The 14,886-nt window shown below is 35.2% G+C and overlaps 1 protein-coding gene across 1 annotated transcript in view; it reads left to right on the top strand.

Moving 5' to 3' along the window:
• The first annotated feature begins 1,223 nt into the window (after positions 1–1,223).
• LOC108546965 (trichohyalin) overlaps positions 1,224–14,886 on the top strand; it is a 38,512-nt gene continuing 24,849 nt past the window's right edge. The window contains exon 1 of the mRNA XM_017899279.1: positions 1,224–1,294. Within this exon, the coding sequence (XP_017754768.1) occupies positions 1,239–1,294 (56 nt within the window). The 5' untranslated portion in view covers positions 1,224–1,238. The remainder of the gene's footprint in view (positions 1,295–14,886) is intronic.

Here is a 14,886-nt window from a genome sequence, read left to right as displayed (position 1 = left end):
AAGGCTACCTGAAATAAGTGTTCAAAGTTTGATAAATTCGGTCTCCAGACTTTCAGTACGTTTTACTTAAAAACGATTTTCTTTTAAACCTAAAAGTCCACACCCTTTCCAAAAGACTTACTGCAAATTTATTCAACGTTCGTTGACAACGTTAGAAATATATTATTTTAAATATACAAAAAATTCCTTCAATTTCTATCAATGTATCAGAAATTATTCGAACAATGTCCACCCCAGAAACAAAATGAAAATGAAACGTCCATGTGCTCTAACAAGGGAAGGGCCCCAACTATACCACACTGATTGAAATGATAGCATGCATCTTTAATTAATTATATCTATGAAACCATCGAATAACTGCGGCTAATATTCAACAGGCGTATTTAGCAATATGCCCCACTATCATTTCAGAAAATATCTTTGAAATTGTCGTGGTACAGACGAGATCTTTCCCCTGGGAAACGAAACTCTTTCCAGACCTACCCCTAACGAAGCTTAGAAAAATAAATTACGACCGGCCTCTCGTAACGAGCTCCGATCTAACCGTTAAATCGGCGACTCGAGCTTTTCCACCCCGTCTCGACTCCCCTCTCCAATGGAACGACTGTCCGCGCAAATTTAATTAACGTCGGCGCGCGAGGCCAGCGCCAGACGGACACGGATTAAGGTCAATTTTGAAGAAATCGCGAGTCATCTCGGATTCGACGCCGTCCCGTCACCTTAAGCATCGTCTCTACTCGCCTGGCGATTAATACCCGTTGGGGGGTTATCCGTTTAGTCGGAAATAGGCTTTCCCGGCTGGCTTACGTCTATGTAGTCTATATACACAGAGCCGGCTCGTTCTAATTATTTTGCTCGCTCGCTCGCGACTAACGTGATAACGCCGCCCGACACTCGCACCTCTGACGCCTGCTACGTCCTGATACTAATGCATTAATTTATAATCATCCTATAATTTGCGGCTGCATCCTCCTAGCCACGCGTGACCTCCATTCTAAGCGCGCCACCGATCTCGTGCATTTCAATTTCCACCTTGAATCGCGTCCGCGTAACACTGCCTATCCCCACCACTCACAGTTTCGGTCTCTCTCGCAACCACGTGACGCTGCCTATCCCCACCACGCGCCACCTCGTTCTGTCTCTCTCGCGTGCGCGCGCAGTGCGTACTTCGGAACGGGACCGGCTGTGGCGCGGGAGATCGCATTACGCGTCTCTCCGCCGTACACGAGCTTCCGTCTATGGCTGGTTGCGGGCTTCCGTTTCAGCCAGACGCCCCGGCGCATTGTTTCAGCAGGTATGTTTTTAGCGGGAATGAGGCGTTTAATTTACCGGTCTCGAAAGACGTAGCTTTCAACGGTACGTTGTATCGTACTGCGCTCGTAATAACGCGTATTCCCTATTCCACGTGTGATGTTTATTTTCGCGGGCCGGATCGCGGGGCGGGATATTTGAAATGGTACACCCGAGCGTGAAATAAAATAGGTAAACGTACGGAACGTTGCTTTTAGTTAATGTTTATGTCCGTTGAAAAGTTGGTAGCGTAGAATACGCGAAGATAGAATATTTTAGAGAAAGGAGGTTTGAACTATGATTTAATTCTGAGAAATGACGTATTGGAAGAGTATGTAACCCCTCGCCCTACGATCTACGTTCCGATGGCGCGTGCCATAGTCAACAACAAAGTCGGTCATGCGTCGAGCCATTTCAAGAATAACACGTAGCTGAGACAGAAAGACGTCGGCGAAAATTAACCACGGGTCTGACTGAACCTGACTCGTCTTGTTTACGTTGAGTTCTATCTACAAACCTCGCCTTTCATCCACGATGCTCGTGCTTGGCACGATTTTCGGTACCACGAGTTTCACATAGTATTGTAGGCGAAAGTGTTAATTTTAGGTGACCACTATACCTATGGTCCATTCACGATAAAGTTATACAACAATTTTAGAATTTCGTCGAACTTTGGTCACGTTGAAACTCGTTAAATATAATTTTGGTCGTATGACAAGTGTACAATAGCATATACAAATCTAATATTCGTCAAGAATTCGTGACCAGTTCGGCTCGTTACCGTAGTAAAAAAGGTTGAAAAAAAAATTAGGATTAATATGAATAAAAAATTTGTATTAATTATATTAGAAATAAAATCACGTGAGCTCGTATTCAATTTTTAATAGATACGAATTTCATTCGAAATCAAATTTTTTCCCTCTTAATTATTGTAGTAATTAAACGCGTCTTTATATTCTACATCCTTATCTTTCCTTGGCGTGCATAAATTGAAAGAAAATATACATCGCTTTCCTTCGCAGCGATTCTCGCCTGAACGAACGTTCCATCCTCGTTAAAACTACGTAAGCATTCGAATCACAAAGGTGCAGCACGCACGGGGCATCCTGTGCAGGTGTACTTTACTCCCTTACGTATTTCATTTCGACAAAGAAAATTTCCTCCGCCTTCTTACGTGGCCGGTAACGGTGTAATTTTTTCCCAGTTTCTCCGCTGCAACATTTCTTCCTCCCTCTATTGTTGTATCGTTTACCAGATAACAGGAAATTAATGGAACGGCCCGAATAATTTCCCGCGGTGCTACAATAGAATCTCATTAGGTACTTTTGAAATCCCTCCGTCCCCTCGTTTATCACGATCCCGGTACTTTTCTCGCGGCTGATATTTTATCTGAAATTAAGACGTCATTCGCCGAGAACTCGCGATCCGCTAAGAAATAACGAAGTAGATATCGCGTCATGGAAAGAGGCCTACTTTATTCCTAATTTTCTCACGGCCAAATTACGTTGCTTATTCTTACATTTCACGCGACAAAATTGTTCGCTATTTACTTTATCGCACTCGTTTCCTTCTATTCGTGACGGTTTATTAATGGTTTTATATGCGGTGTCATTAATAACCCTGTCTGGTGGTTTGTGTAGTATTTCTATTTTCGTATTTTTTAATTACAAACTTTTTATTTCATTTTCCTTGGACTGGATATATTTTATACCGTGTTCTTGTTCTTTTATGTTTTTGTTATACTTTAGGCAGGTTTATAATTATACGTATAATATTAATAAATAAGGGACTCTTTTTGTATAGTACATTTCTTGCTCGATTTTCTTTAACGTGTTTTTTGAACACGGTTTTCTTCAAATTGGTTAATTTGAATAGCTTTTTAGTACGTTCTACTTATTTTAATCCTCAAACCCAGGAAACCTTTAAAAATGAAGAAACATTATGGAAAGCAGTTTAGTGCTTTAAAGTATTTTTTTATTCTTTTAACTCCAGTTTAATGCAATTTCTTATACTTTCTAGAAAATCAATCGCTTTACTAGTTTTTACTTGGTACTGATTTACCACGTAGAAAGAATTTCAGGGATACACAATTTATTAATAATTTGTGTATAATAGTACATCATATTAATTGTATGTATTTCTGATAAATATTCCCAATGAGATTTGTCGCAATTTATGTACGGTAATCTATATTATTATAGAATATAATTGTAATAATAATATTTATATTATACTGTATAATTTGTATATACTTCTGACATATTTTCCCATATTTTCAATTTGCCTATACAGGGTGCCTCAATTTTTAGCGACTGAAGTATGTGATCATAATGTGTAAATAAGAGAGATATAAATAAGGGAAGATATATAAACGTAGGTTGTTCGGAGCTTTATTAAAGAGTAGTAAGAAAAATGTGAGATATAAGAGAACAATGCTTTGGCCTTCATGATCGCCTGATCTCACGCTACTAGAATTTTATCCCTGGAGAAATTTGAAAGAAAAAGTATGTCGAGATAAAATTAATACTCGTGGTACACTGATACGAAGAACTGATGATTCGTTCATTCTGATGGAACAAAATCGAAATAAACTTCGTAGAATGATAAATTTAATTTTGTATCGACATTAATCTCCTTTCGGCAGGTTCGTTGAACATTTCGCAATCGAGTGTCAATATCTGATGATTACACCGATCCTCGACTTATTCTTATTTTACAACGTAATTATAGCAAATCCGTTAGCAATTCCTTCGTTTTTCGTATGTTTGTTATCATGTTTTATTAAACAATTCAAACCATGACATCATTTCACATTCCTTGACTTTATTATATGCGAAATACCACATTATATCGAGTTATTTTAAAAATTAGTTAATTTATAACTAACTAGGGACTGAAAATTGACGTAGGAAATTGTTTCAATAGTTTTGATATTATGATATTTTTATAGAACCCTATATAATATTACAGAATATTTTTATTAGTTATGAAAGTAAGGATTGCAAGTAGATTGTTATTTATAGCATACTTCAATGAATATCTCAAAATATTAGAGTTAGGTGTTCTAAATAATATCAGAAAATTATATTACATTATTCTCAAAACTTTATTGTTATTTTTCGTTCTTATAATTACGGAAAAGAATATACCTGCCTTTATTAAAATTAATATTGACACTTGTTGATATGTAAATATAGTTATACCTTCATCTTCTAAAATTTCTATTATCTCTGCAAACTATTTTTAGGTACACATTAAAACGTCAGTAGCTCCTGCGTTAATGAAAATGTATTAATAAAATATTAAGAAAATACACAATTTATCTGATACAAGCACGAGTTATTAAATAACAGCTACGCATAAAATACCACAATATTTAATCCTCCTATAACGAATTACGCATTAAATCACTTAACTCGGTACATTAAACTTAATAAATTTCCAATCTGTTCCTCATCAACATTCGATCAATCACAATATAATTAATAGCAATCATTGCTGCGATCGCAGCTATAATTTTCCCGTTTCGCTGCAATTTACCTCGGTTTCCCGGTAATTTCGATTTAAACGCGAGGTTTCAATGAGAATCGTCGTGGCATCGAGTTAATCCTCCAGTGTTCGTTCGTAGGTCCATTGAATCGGAGAATTCGTGAAAAAGGTCGCTGGCCAATAGGGCCGTGTAATCCTTTATTTGCTCGCCATGGAGCCGGCCGACAATTAAGTTATCAAACGAACGAGACCATCGCTCTTCTCCTTGGCTGCTAGTAGCCAAGCCAGCCACTGCAAATCGTTCGTCATTAATAAGTAATCTCAATTAGGGGTCCAGGCGCGAACCGGCCTACCGATTAGCCACGATGCTGCCGTTCACGTTAATTAGGTGACACTTTTTTCCTCGCCCCCGACCCTCGTCAGCCTTCAATTAATTTCAACGCTAATCGCTCAGCTAGCAAGTACATCCTGCTTGGCTGTCGGGCTAGGTCAAACCAGTGCCCTTCGACGACGTCGTCGTGTCTTAACAGTAAATCTGTCAAGACATAAACGAACATTTCTGAAATTTGCATTGAAAATTTCATATACACCATTATCGCTTCGATCACGTGTTGTCGCGATTTTCTTCCTGATATGCATATAATTAATTTCTCAACGTTCTCATTATATATTTTTGGCGAAAAATCTTCTACTTCTTCATCTACCGGTCATTTAACGAGTCGTAGTAGGTTTCAGTGTGGTGGACTTGAGTTTTATATTATTATATTTTTGCATGCGCAAGTGGAAAGCTTAAATATGGTATATTTTATAGAAATAATTTCGATACGAGTCTGTAGGGATTTTCAAATGATAAATTGTATTTATAGGGTTTTCCTGTGGATTTAGAGTATTTGTTGAAAATTATTTAATTACGAGTGGTTGGAAGGAATACAAATTTATGGGTGAGAGATTGAGAGCCTAATTTTCTTTCTAGGTATATTTTTTAATATGGGACAGTTAAACCTAACTGTCAAAAATACGCGAAAGGAGTGAAACGATACTATTCGTGGACAATACGTTGCATAGTATGTCAGGCATTTCCATATGTAAAGCTGTCATTTAATACACAGGCCATGGATTTAAATCATCCAATAAAAGCGAAATGTAGGTGGCGCCATTGAAATTAAGAAGAGTTTAAGTTTTAGGAAGAAAGAATTCCCTTTGACCTAAATATCTCAATTACCAAAGCTATTAACCACTATATCTTGTCTCCATATTGAACATTCTTTAGTATACATGACATTCTAAAGTTAGTATAGCGCTAGAGCCGTAGGCTTCTCTATATACCTGAAACTCTAACGTTACCACTCTCATTCCATACTTCTAGGGGTTGACAAAACAGGATAAAACCATCGAAATTCTAATTTTATAATTTTAATAAATCCCCCATCATTTATTCCACACAACTTAAATTCCTTTTGCTACCAGAAATTTTATACTCGAATCCTTTTCTTACTCGTTGGAACTAATTTCTTCTCTAAAATGAAACAAAAGCCTTCAACGTGAAATTTTATAGCATGATTTATAGCAGAATGTAACAATAAATTTCCAATTCCTTGCAATAGGTATAATTGAAAATAATATAAACCTATAATATAAAATTATGCAGCATGAGTTACACAGTACGATATAATCAGAAACTTTCAATTTATTGAAAGCAATCAAAAGGCCTCTTCTCACTCGCATAATCTAACTTCGTCTGTCCAATGAAACAGTCATCAGCATAAAATTTTGCAGCGTGATTTACAGCACGATTTACCAAAAGTAAAACTTCCAATTTACCGAGATAGGTATAATTCAAGGAACGATTACGAGACCTCACTCCGTTCTTATGAATTAATTTCATCTACCCAACGAAAGAGACTCTCTCGTAAAATATCGTGGTATGATTTACAGTACAATTTAACCAGAAACTTGCAATTTATCGAGCTAGCCATAATCCAAGGTGCGATCGAGTGGAACTGAATAACGGTTTCGCTGTTATCATCCTGAAAGTATATTCGTTATTTCTATCTAGCCGGTCACTCCCACTGCTCTTTCACTGGGCTAACAATTAAAACTTTCTTCGTAAATCTTCTTACGCGTAGTTACGAGCAATCGAATTACGTAGGGAGCCCTGTTCGTGACGAATACACTCGCGTAATCGTGTTCCAAGACTTAGGCAATGATTCGAAATTTCTGAGAACTCTAACCGGATAATGAGTCGCAGGATGACGAATGGATTCGCACATGAGTCCTCTTACATTTTATATTTGAATATTTGTTTCACACTCGTTGCTCTCTTCGCGACACCTGTGAATAAAATGGGAATAAATAACAGGATAGTTGCACATGTGTAAGGTCTTGAATAGAAAATTTGTATTCCTATTCTTGGAAATTGATTTCAGATTAAATCAGTCAAGTTAAATTTAATTATGAAAAATTAGGTATTAAAAAGACAGTTAATTTTGGTCAAGCGTTATTTATTTCATTCAAAATAAAAATTGTATAAGAATAAATATTAATAATTATGTGGTGTTTGTGGTGGTGGTGGTGTGTGGTTATGTTGATATGGAAATTCATAGGTTTTGGTAGTTAATGGTAAATTGACAGGTGAATTGGTTATGAAATAATTGAATGGTATTTATGATGAATTAACTCTTTTCGAGAAGAATATTTTCAAAATTAATAGGCAGATATGAGTGTTTAGTTGAGGAAATATTTGGACAGAGGGATAGTCATTTTATCTTAGAGTCATTATTTTATAACATAGATAGAATATTCTGTCAATATCAATATATCGCTACTTATGAATTATATATTTCTTTTTTACTAGTAAATTATTTAAATATTTCATTATGTTAAGTTGTATTGGAGTATATTGTTTATACTTTCATTTAAATAACCAGGAAAATTTGCACAATAAGTATTCAGATAATGAATATTTTATTGCATAATATGTAAACAGATATTTGTTAACAGAAATTCGTGTCTATTAAAATTCCTTCTGTCAAATTAAATTGGAATTAATTAATTCTTCGTACAGCTAGAATGACTTACTCAATTGATCTATCAACTATTTCTCTATAATAAGAAATATAAATCATTTTTATTATTTGCAACGTTCAAAGAATTTCAATTTTTCATAATTACTTAAAGCAAAAGGATTGTGGAATTTCATTAAACAATTTTAGTAATTTAAACATTTCGCAAGAATAAATCGTCAATCGTGAGTATTCGAGAAGAAGTTATTTATACACTCTAAGTGTCGACATAGCAATCACTCATAAATGTCTCACCAGTATTTTTTCCAGTTAATATTTTTCTTTTTAAATTATACTGTCTATGCCGTGTAATGTATAATATAGTCCCTCATTACAATAAACATAAAAGAAAATTATTTCAAGGCAAAAATTAAATTTTAATCTTGCCCTGGAATATTCATTATAGTTCTTTGTTTTTCCTGAATAACAACCTAGAAACACCTATTCTTGTAATCAGCATAAATCAGGAATAATGATACGTCTGTATACAAAGTCGTAGCTGATCCCCGGAAACGTAATTGCATAAGCACTGGAAATTAAGGAGAACTCTAATCACACTTCCTTTAAAGGATAATAGATACAGGTAAAAAATACCAGCTGATATGAATTCTTGAATAATTAATCAAGCTGCCAGTCAATCAAACCTAGCAAAAAGCAGTCGCGCGTATGCGATGCAAGAAGCTAACGAATACGAGTCATTACGAAACGGAATAGACGGACTGGGTGATTCACAGAAGTGGTGCACGATTTCAAAGAAACAGTACGTCAATTAATATGTCATTATCCGCTCGTATGATCGCACGATGATATCTCTTCGTTCCATTAACGTGTAATTACGGTGGAACGCTGGTTATCCGGACACCGATTAGGACGTCGAGTCGGTGACTCTCGATTATCCGGCCATGTGATCAGAAATTCTTGAACTCGGGATATAGAAGCAGTTATACACGAATCATCGAACAGGTGCATCGCTATCGATTTGTCTAGTCACGATGCTCTTCTAATAGCCGCCCTACTCGAATTTTTCCATTGTAATTTATGATTAGAATTATTGATATCGGTTAATAGTGATTTTACTGTCAGTTTACATATGACAATTATAAGAATTGTAAATTTATAATTAAAATTGGAATTATAGTTAAAATTAATTATAAATTTAATATCCATTAGGATTTATCAAATTTTCTGTAGGAATTTCGTTAGAATTTTATTAAAACAAGATTTGTATGATTAGTTTAGTTTTAGTAAAATTACAATTGTAATTAGAGTCTGAATAAATTAGAAATGTAATATCTATTAGGACTTATCAAATTTTCTAAAGGAATTTAGTTAGACTATTTTTATTTTTATTAACAATACAATTACAATAGAGTCCGATTCAATTATAAATTTAATATCTATCAGAATTTATCACTTTTTCTAAAGAAATTTCGTTAGAATTTTACTAAAATAAAACTCACGTGATTAATTCTATAAAAACCAAATTTTATTATAAGTCAGTATTTGGTAATTTATTTTCAATTGCTTTACAGTAAAACCAATTTTCAGCATCTATGTAAAATGATATTATACCAGTCCAGGACACGAAAATAAAAAATTCAATTCTACGTGTAAAATTGGAAAGAAATTTACAATTTCACCTAGAATCGAAATGAAACGACGAGCCTACGAGTACTCAATGTTCCATATATCGATACATTTCTCCACATATCGATGAATAAACATCTCCGCGTGAGCCATGCCATACGTCGTCCATCCCGTCCATCCCCATATCGTCCAATCGCTTCCAAACAATCGATGCAAGATCGAAATCGCTTCCTGGCAAAAAAGTGTCCGCGTGTCCGACCGATCGTCGATAGCTGGACTATTTGTCATAAACAGTAACAAGAACGTCGCGTGGTCGCGATAAAACTGGAACGGGAAAAAGGAACCGAAAAAGGGGTAAAATAATAAAAAAGAAAGATAAATAAAAATTGGAAAAAATAACTCGTTTCCCGTTGGTGCCACCTTGTACATTCTGGCAGCAGGATTCGCGCGAAACGACGTTCCAATATTTCAATACGTTATCTCCGAAAAGTCAGGCGGAAACGGGCTCGATCGATAAGGGCTGCATGACAGAACGATATAGTCTCCCGTGCCGTTTTTATTACCAGGCCCGCGGGTACCATTATTCCATTGCTCGTTGACTATGAGCTTTATACGCACATCTCCCAGGTCACGATCCAATTCGATCGTATATTACGAAAATACACACGGCCGACTTTGGATTCTTTGCATGCTGGTCTAGAAAACGTGAAATACTGCTCAGTTCCTCTCTTTCTTTTTCTTTCTTTTTTTTCTTTTTTTTTTTTTTCCAAGGCAAACCACCTACGTGGTAGGTTTATGTATGAGCGAGGAGATTAGGCTGGATGGTAGGAGATCAAGCCGGATGTTTACTTCTCTTTTGGTACTTTAATGCTATTTCGCTGCGACATGCTCCTTGAATCGTTTGTTTGTGGGTTAGGCAGGCGTGGGAAAGTGGAATTGTCGAATATGGGTGTTAGTTGTGGATACTATATTTAAATGAAATTATTATATATTTATTAAACATTGTTATAACGCAGGCTAAAAATTATCGAGGAAATATATCTAATTCTGTTTACACGCGTTTGTTCTCAATCAATTCTAAATTGTAACTGACCTATCGTAATACTCTCTCATTTGTCCTCTTCTCTTTCATGCATCACATAAATATACACAGTCTGTACCACGCTTCATTCATTACACGCATACTCGTTCCATTCATTCTTTCTTATAAATATAATTTATTTTACATGAATATATAATATTAAAAATTATATTATATTTAATATTAAAAAATCTATGCCAACTATTACCACAACGGGGTGGTAAGGGTATTGACAAAATTGTCAAGTATGAAATTTTGTACTATTATTATTATTATTTTACGGGTATCGTGTTGTAATAAATAATTATATTACTAGGCTAATAATATGAAGACTGTTGTAGCATTTGTATGGATTGTGGACGAGTGAAATTGTGAGATATGCAATAATTAGGGTATTGATAAAATTGAAAAGTATGAAATTTGGTATTATTATTATTCTTATTATTATTGTTACATTAGAGCTATTGTGTTATAATAAATTATTATATTAGCAGGCTAACAATAAAAAGGCTGTTGTAGTAGTATCTGTATGGCTTGTGGGTGAGTGAAATGCGAGAAAGTGAAGTTGCGAGATGGAACGTAGAAAAAGAGATTATTATTATACTTATTTAGGGAACGTTGTGTAAGTATAGACAATTGCATTATTATTCTAATAATAAAATTGATGCTGTGTTATTGCAGATAATTATATTATCATGCAAAGAATAGCACACGTATCGTGGTATTATAAATTATTATGTTACCATATTAATAATAAAACTAATATTTTTATTACCGAAGGTGAACTCGAATACAGACTCCAAATTCTTAAAGTTGAAATCTGAAGCTTCGTAAGATTTCGAAATTCTTGTATCTTCGAAAGCTCGAACTCTGGAAACTAAAACTGCTTATGTTTTTGTTTTTATTTTCAACTCCTCGGACTCGAAGATTTTGTTTCGTAAGAGGAATACTTTGTTTTAAGAGCTAAAGTTTCCTACTTGGCTTTCGAGAATTTCAAATCGCGAGGACATTTCGAGACTCATTTCTCGGCTTTTCGAAATTCAAACTTCTCTTGCTTGGTCTAATTACCAGGAAAGTCCTGGAAAATGATGACGCTTGAAATTTGATTAGGTCAAGTAAGGAAGACGAAGTGTCTTTTGAAATTATAATACAATTGTGTTTTCCTGTCAACTTTAAAGTCATGAAAAACTGCAATTTATTTCGTGTAAACCGAGGACGTAATATACTATAGAGAATTTTACAAGTCTGGAACTTTAAACCTATATGACCCCTGAGATCATATAATATGAAAATAAGTTAGTGTTTTATCAGATGGCTTTTGGGATCTTAATATGAGGAAAGCCTGATTTTATTCGTTGAAGCTTGACAATTTGTATCGTCAGACCAGGTGTTGTCATTCAAAACCTCTTGAAACCTCATTATAATATCTAAATATAGTCACTTTGTTATTAACATTAGTTTTTAAATAAATTCTACACATTAGAAGACATACAAATATATATCACATTTCATTTAAATCACGAATTCGTCAATTTCACAATGAACATTCAAAAATGATAACAAATTGCTTCGATAGCTATTCGACAGTATTTTCAACAAGATTTCCAAAATAAAGATTCATCCATTGGAATTATATTATAGAAATTCCGGGAACACCCACCACATCAGAATTTCCAACTGAATATCCAATAAATTCGTTAAACGCGAAACCCGTTTCTCACCCCCACGCGTATTCCGTTCCCATGTAATATTGCTTGCCCCATACCTAACCCAATTTACCTAAACCTTCGCACACAATAGCACACGCATAAAACTCCAGCTGAAAAACTTATTCCATAGCCACCTATCTAAATCAATCTTCAAATCATTTCCTGACACCGGCATCGACAAACTGTCGCAAGAACAACCTTCGAGAACGTGTATCCCAGATCCGCAAGAAGATTCAAACTCATTGCACCTGCTATATCTCAAGCTGGAACGTATCTCATTTACATAATTCGACAAATATTGAACCCGGCCCGATAAATACAAAGCGACCTGCTTATTGCGGAATTCGATCATCCAATTGACGCCTGTTCGATACTCTCCGACCCCCTTCCATCATTCTGATCGGACAGGCGCGTTCGTTAGATCGGGATCAATCATGATCCAGCGTCGATTTATCGCGAGCACAAACGATCCCGTGCTGTAACAAACACGATCCAGCCAATTTTCTCCTTCGGGTCTCCGTCTGAAAGGATAGTTTATCCCTGGCCGTAACATTCCGCCTCGTTGCCACGAGGCATGCAAAGGCGGAATAGAAAGAAGGGACGAGGAGAAAGGGCCCGGAGGAAAAAGGTCTCGTGGAGTTGGGAGGATAATGGAGGTCAGTGGGAAAGAGAAAAGCTAGGGGAAAACTCCAGTTCCACCGAATCGCCTCTATTCGAAGAGTAACTTTAATTCCCGCGACTGTGATTATTTGCAGGGTTTAAACTCGCGTTCGCGGTTCGCCATTTTCTTCCTCGATCACTATTTAATTTATGTTATTTGAATTTCTTTCCGTCGCTCGCCATTTGTTTCTATAATAATTCATTAAGAACGAAGAGGAATTTTCAATCGTGATTCGTTGGCTATTTTGTACGATTTAAATACCCCACTATGAACCGCCATTTTGTGGCGAGTTTTTCGCAGATCAGGAATTTTCGATCACGTTTCCTCGTTGATTTATACGATTTTAATTTTTAAGTTAACATTTGTAGAACGTCATTTTGGTCCCGGATTTGTTTACAAACGAGGAATTTTCGTTTTGGGCTGCCATTTCCTTCTTCGATCACTATTTAATGGATAGAGTATGTTATAGATCATTCGTATTATTTTGAATTTCTTCCCATCGCTCGTCATTTGTTTCTATAATAATTCATTAAGAACGAAGAGGAATTTCCAATCGTGATTCATTCGCTATTTTGTATCATTTAAATACCCCGCTATGAACCGCCATTTTGTGGCGAGTTTTTCGCAGATCAGGAATTTTCGATCACGTTTCCTCGTTGATTTATAAGATTTTAATTTTTAAGTTAGCATTTGTAGATCGTCATTTTATTCCCAGATTTGTTTACAAACGAGCAATTTTCGTTTTTACACCGCCATTTTCTGTTCAGTTCTTTACAAAGGAAGAATTTCCACGTTCTGTCAACAATTTGTTTGGTTTAAATTTCTATCCGTGGACCACCATTTTATTTTTACTTTTTTACGAATCAGATGTTGTCAACCGTGATTCGTTGACAGTTTGTTTGATTTAAATTTGCATTCACGATCCACCGTTTTATTTCTCGTGCGAAAGAAACATTTTCGCGTGTCACCGAAGATCTATACGATTTAAATTTATGTTCGTGACCCGCCATTTTGCTTTTAGTTTCTTTCAAACGGGGTATTTTCGATTGCACAACATTTCTGATTTCGTATCACTTAATTTTGCATTGGCAGGCTGTCATTATGCTTCTAATTCCTTATAAATGGAGCATTTTTAAACGTGTTTCGTTTGCAATTCGAACGAGTTAATTTCGCGTTCGTGGACCATAATTTTTCCCCAGCTCCTCCCAAACGACGAATTTTTGATCGTGTTTCACGACGCGTTGTAGAATACTAATTAACCCGACAAAGATTTTCTCGCTGTTTGAAGTTTCATGGTGACCAGCTCGTTAATTAACTTCCGCCGTGAAAGCGACCATGTGGCGCACTTTTTGACTTATTCTCCTCTGCTTAAGATTCTAATTTTGGCGGTTCCCTTGGGACAGAAAATTAGCTCGCACTGAACGACATGGTTAATGTTTGTATCCAATGTGTCTGGTTATGTTTTCGCTTTAATCTTTTCGTTAGTGGCTTTGCGAGATCGAGTTCCATTCCCTCTTCTGACATTAAATGAAAAATTAGATCGAATTTGTAGCCGGAGTATAACTAGAAATGGTTCTGCTTCTTCTAATCATAAATTTTATGCTTTGGAAAAATAATATTTACTGAATTTATTTTTAATATAATATTTTCTAAGAAACATTAAGAGAATGAAAAATTTTCAGTTTTTGTATATAATATAATTATGTATTTTATATTTAAATATACCTTTATAATGTTTTCAGTTAAATGAAAATGAAATGAGGCTAAATAACAAACGCTTCAGATTTAATTAATTAAGATTATTAATAGAAATAATTTTTCTTTCAACGTTTCAATTTTTCACATAAATATTTAGATATAAAATATAGTTTCCCATTCTGACTGTTTTTATACAGTAAAGGAGTATTATGGAAAGGAAAGGTGTATACAAAATTTCATGAAAATAACATTTAGCCAGAAAGTATAAAATTTGTTCTAAGCAACACAAACTGTGCGAAAGGTATAATA

Source organism: Eufriesea mexicana, unplaced genomic scaffold, assembly GCF_001483705.2.
Source record: "Eufriesea mexicana isolate 0111107269 unplaced genomic scaffold, ASM148370v2 scaffold876, whole genome shotgun sequence".
NCBI classification, from domain to species: Eukaryota; Metazoa; Arthropoda; class Insecta; order Hymenoptera; family Apidae; genus Eufriesea; species Eufriesea mexicana.
The sequence above is the reverse complement of the archived record's forward strand: the minus strand, read 5'-3'. Positions and strand labels throughout refer to the sequence as shown.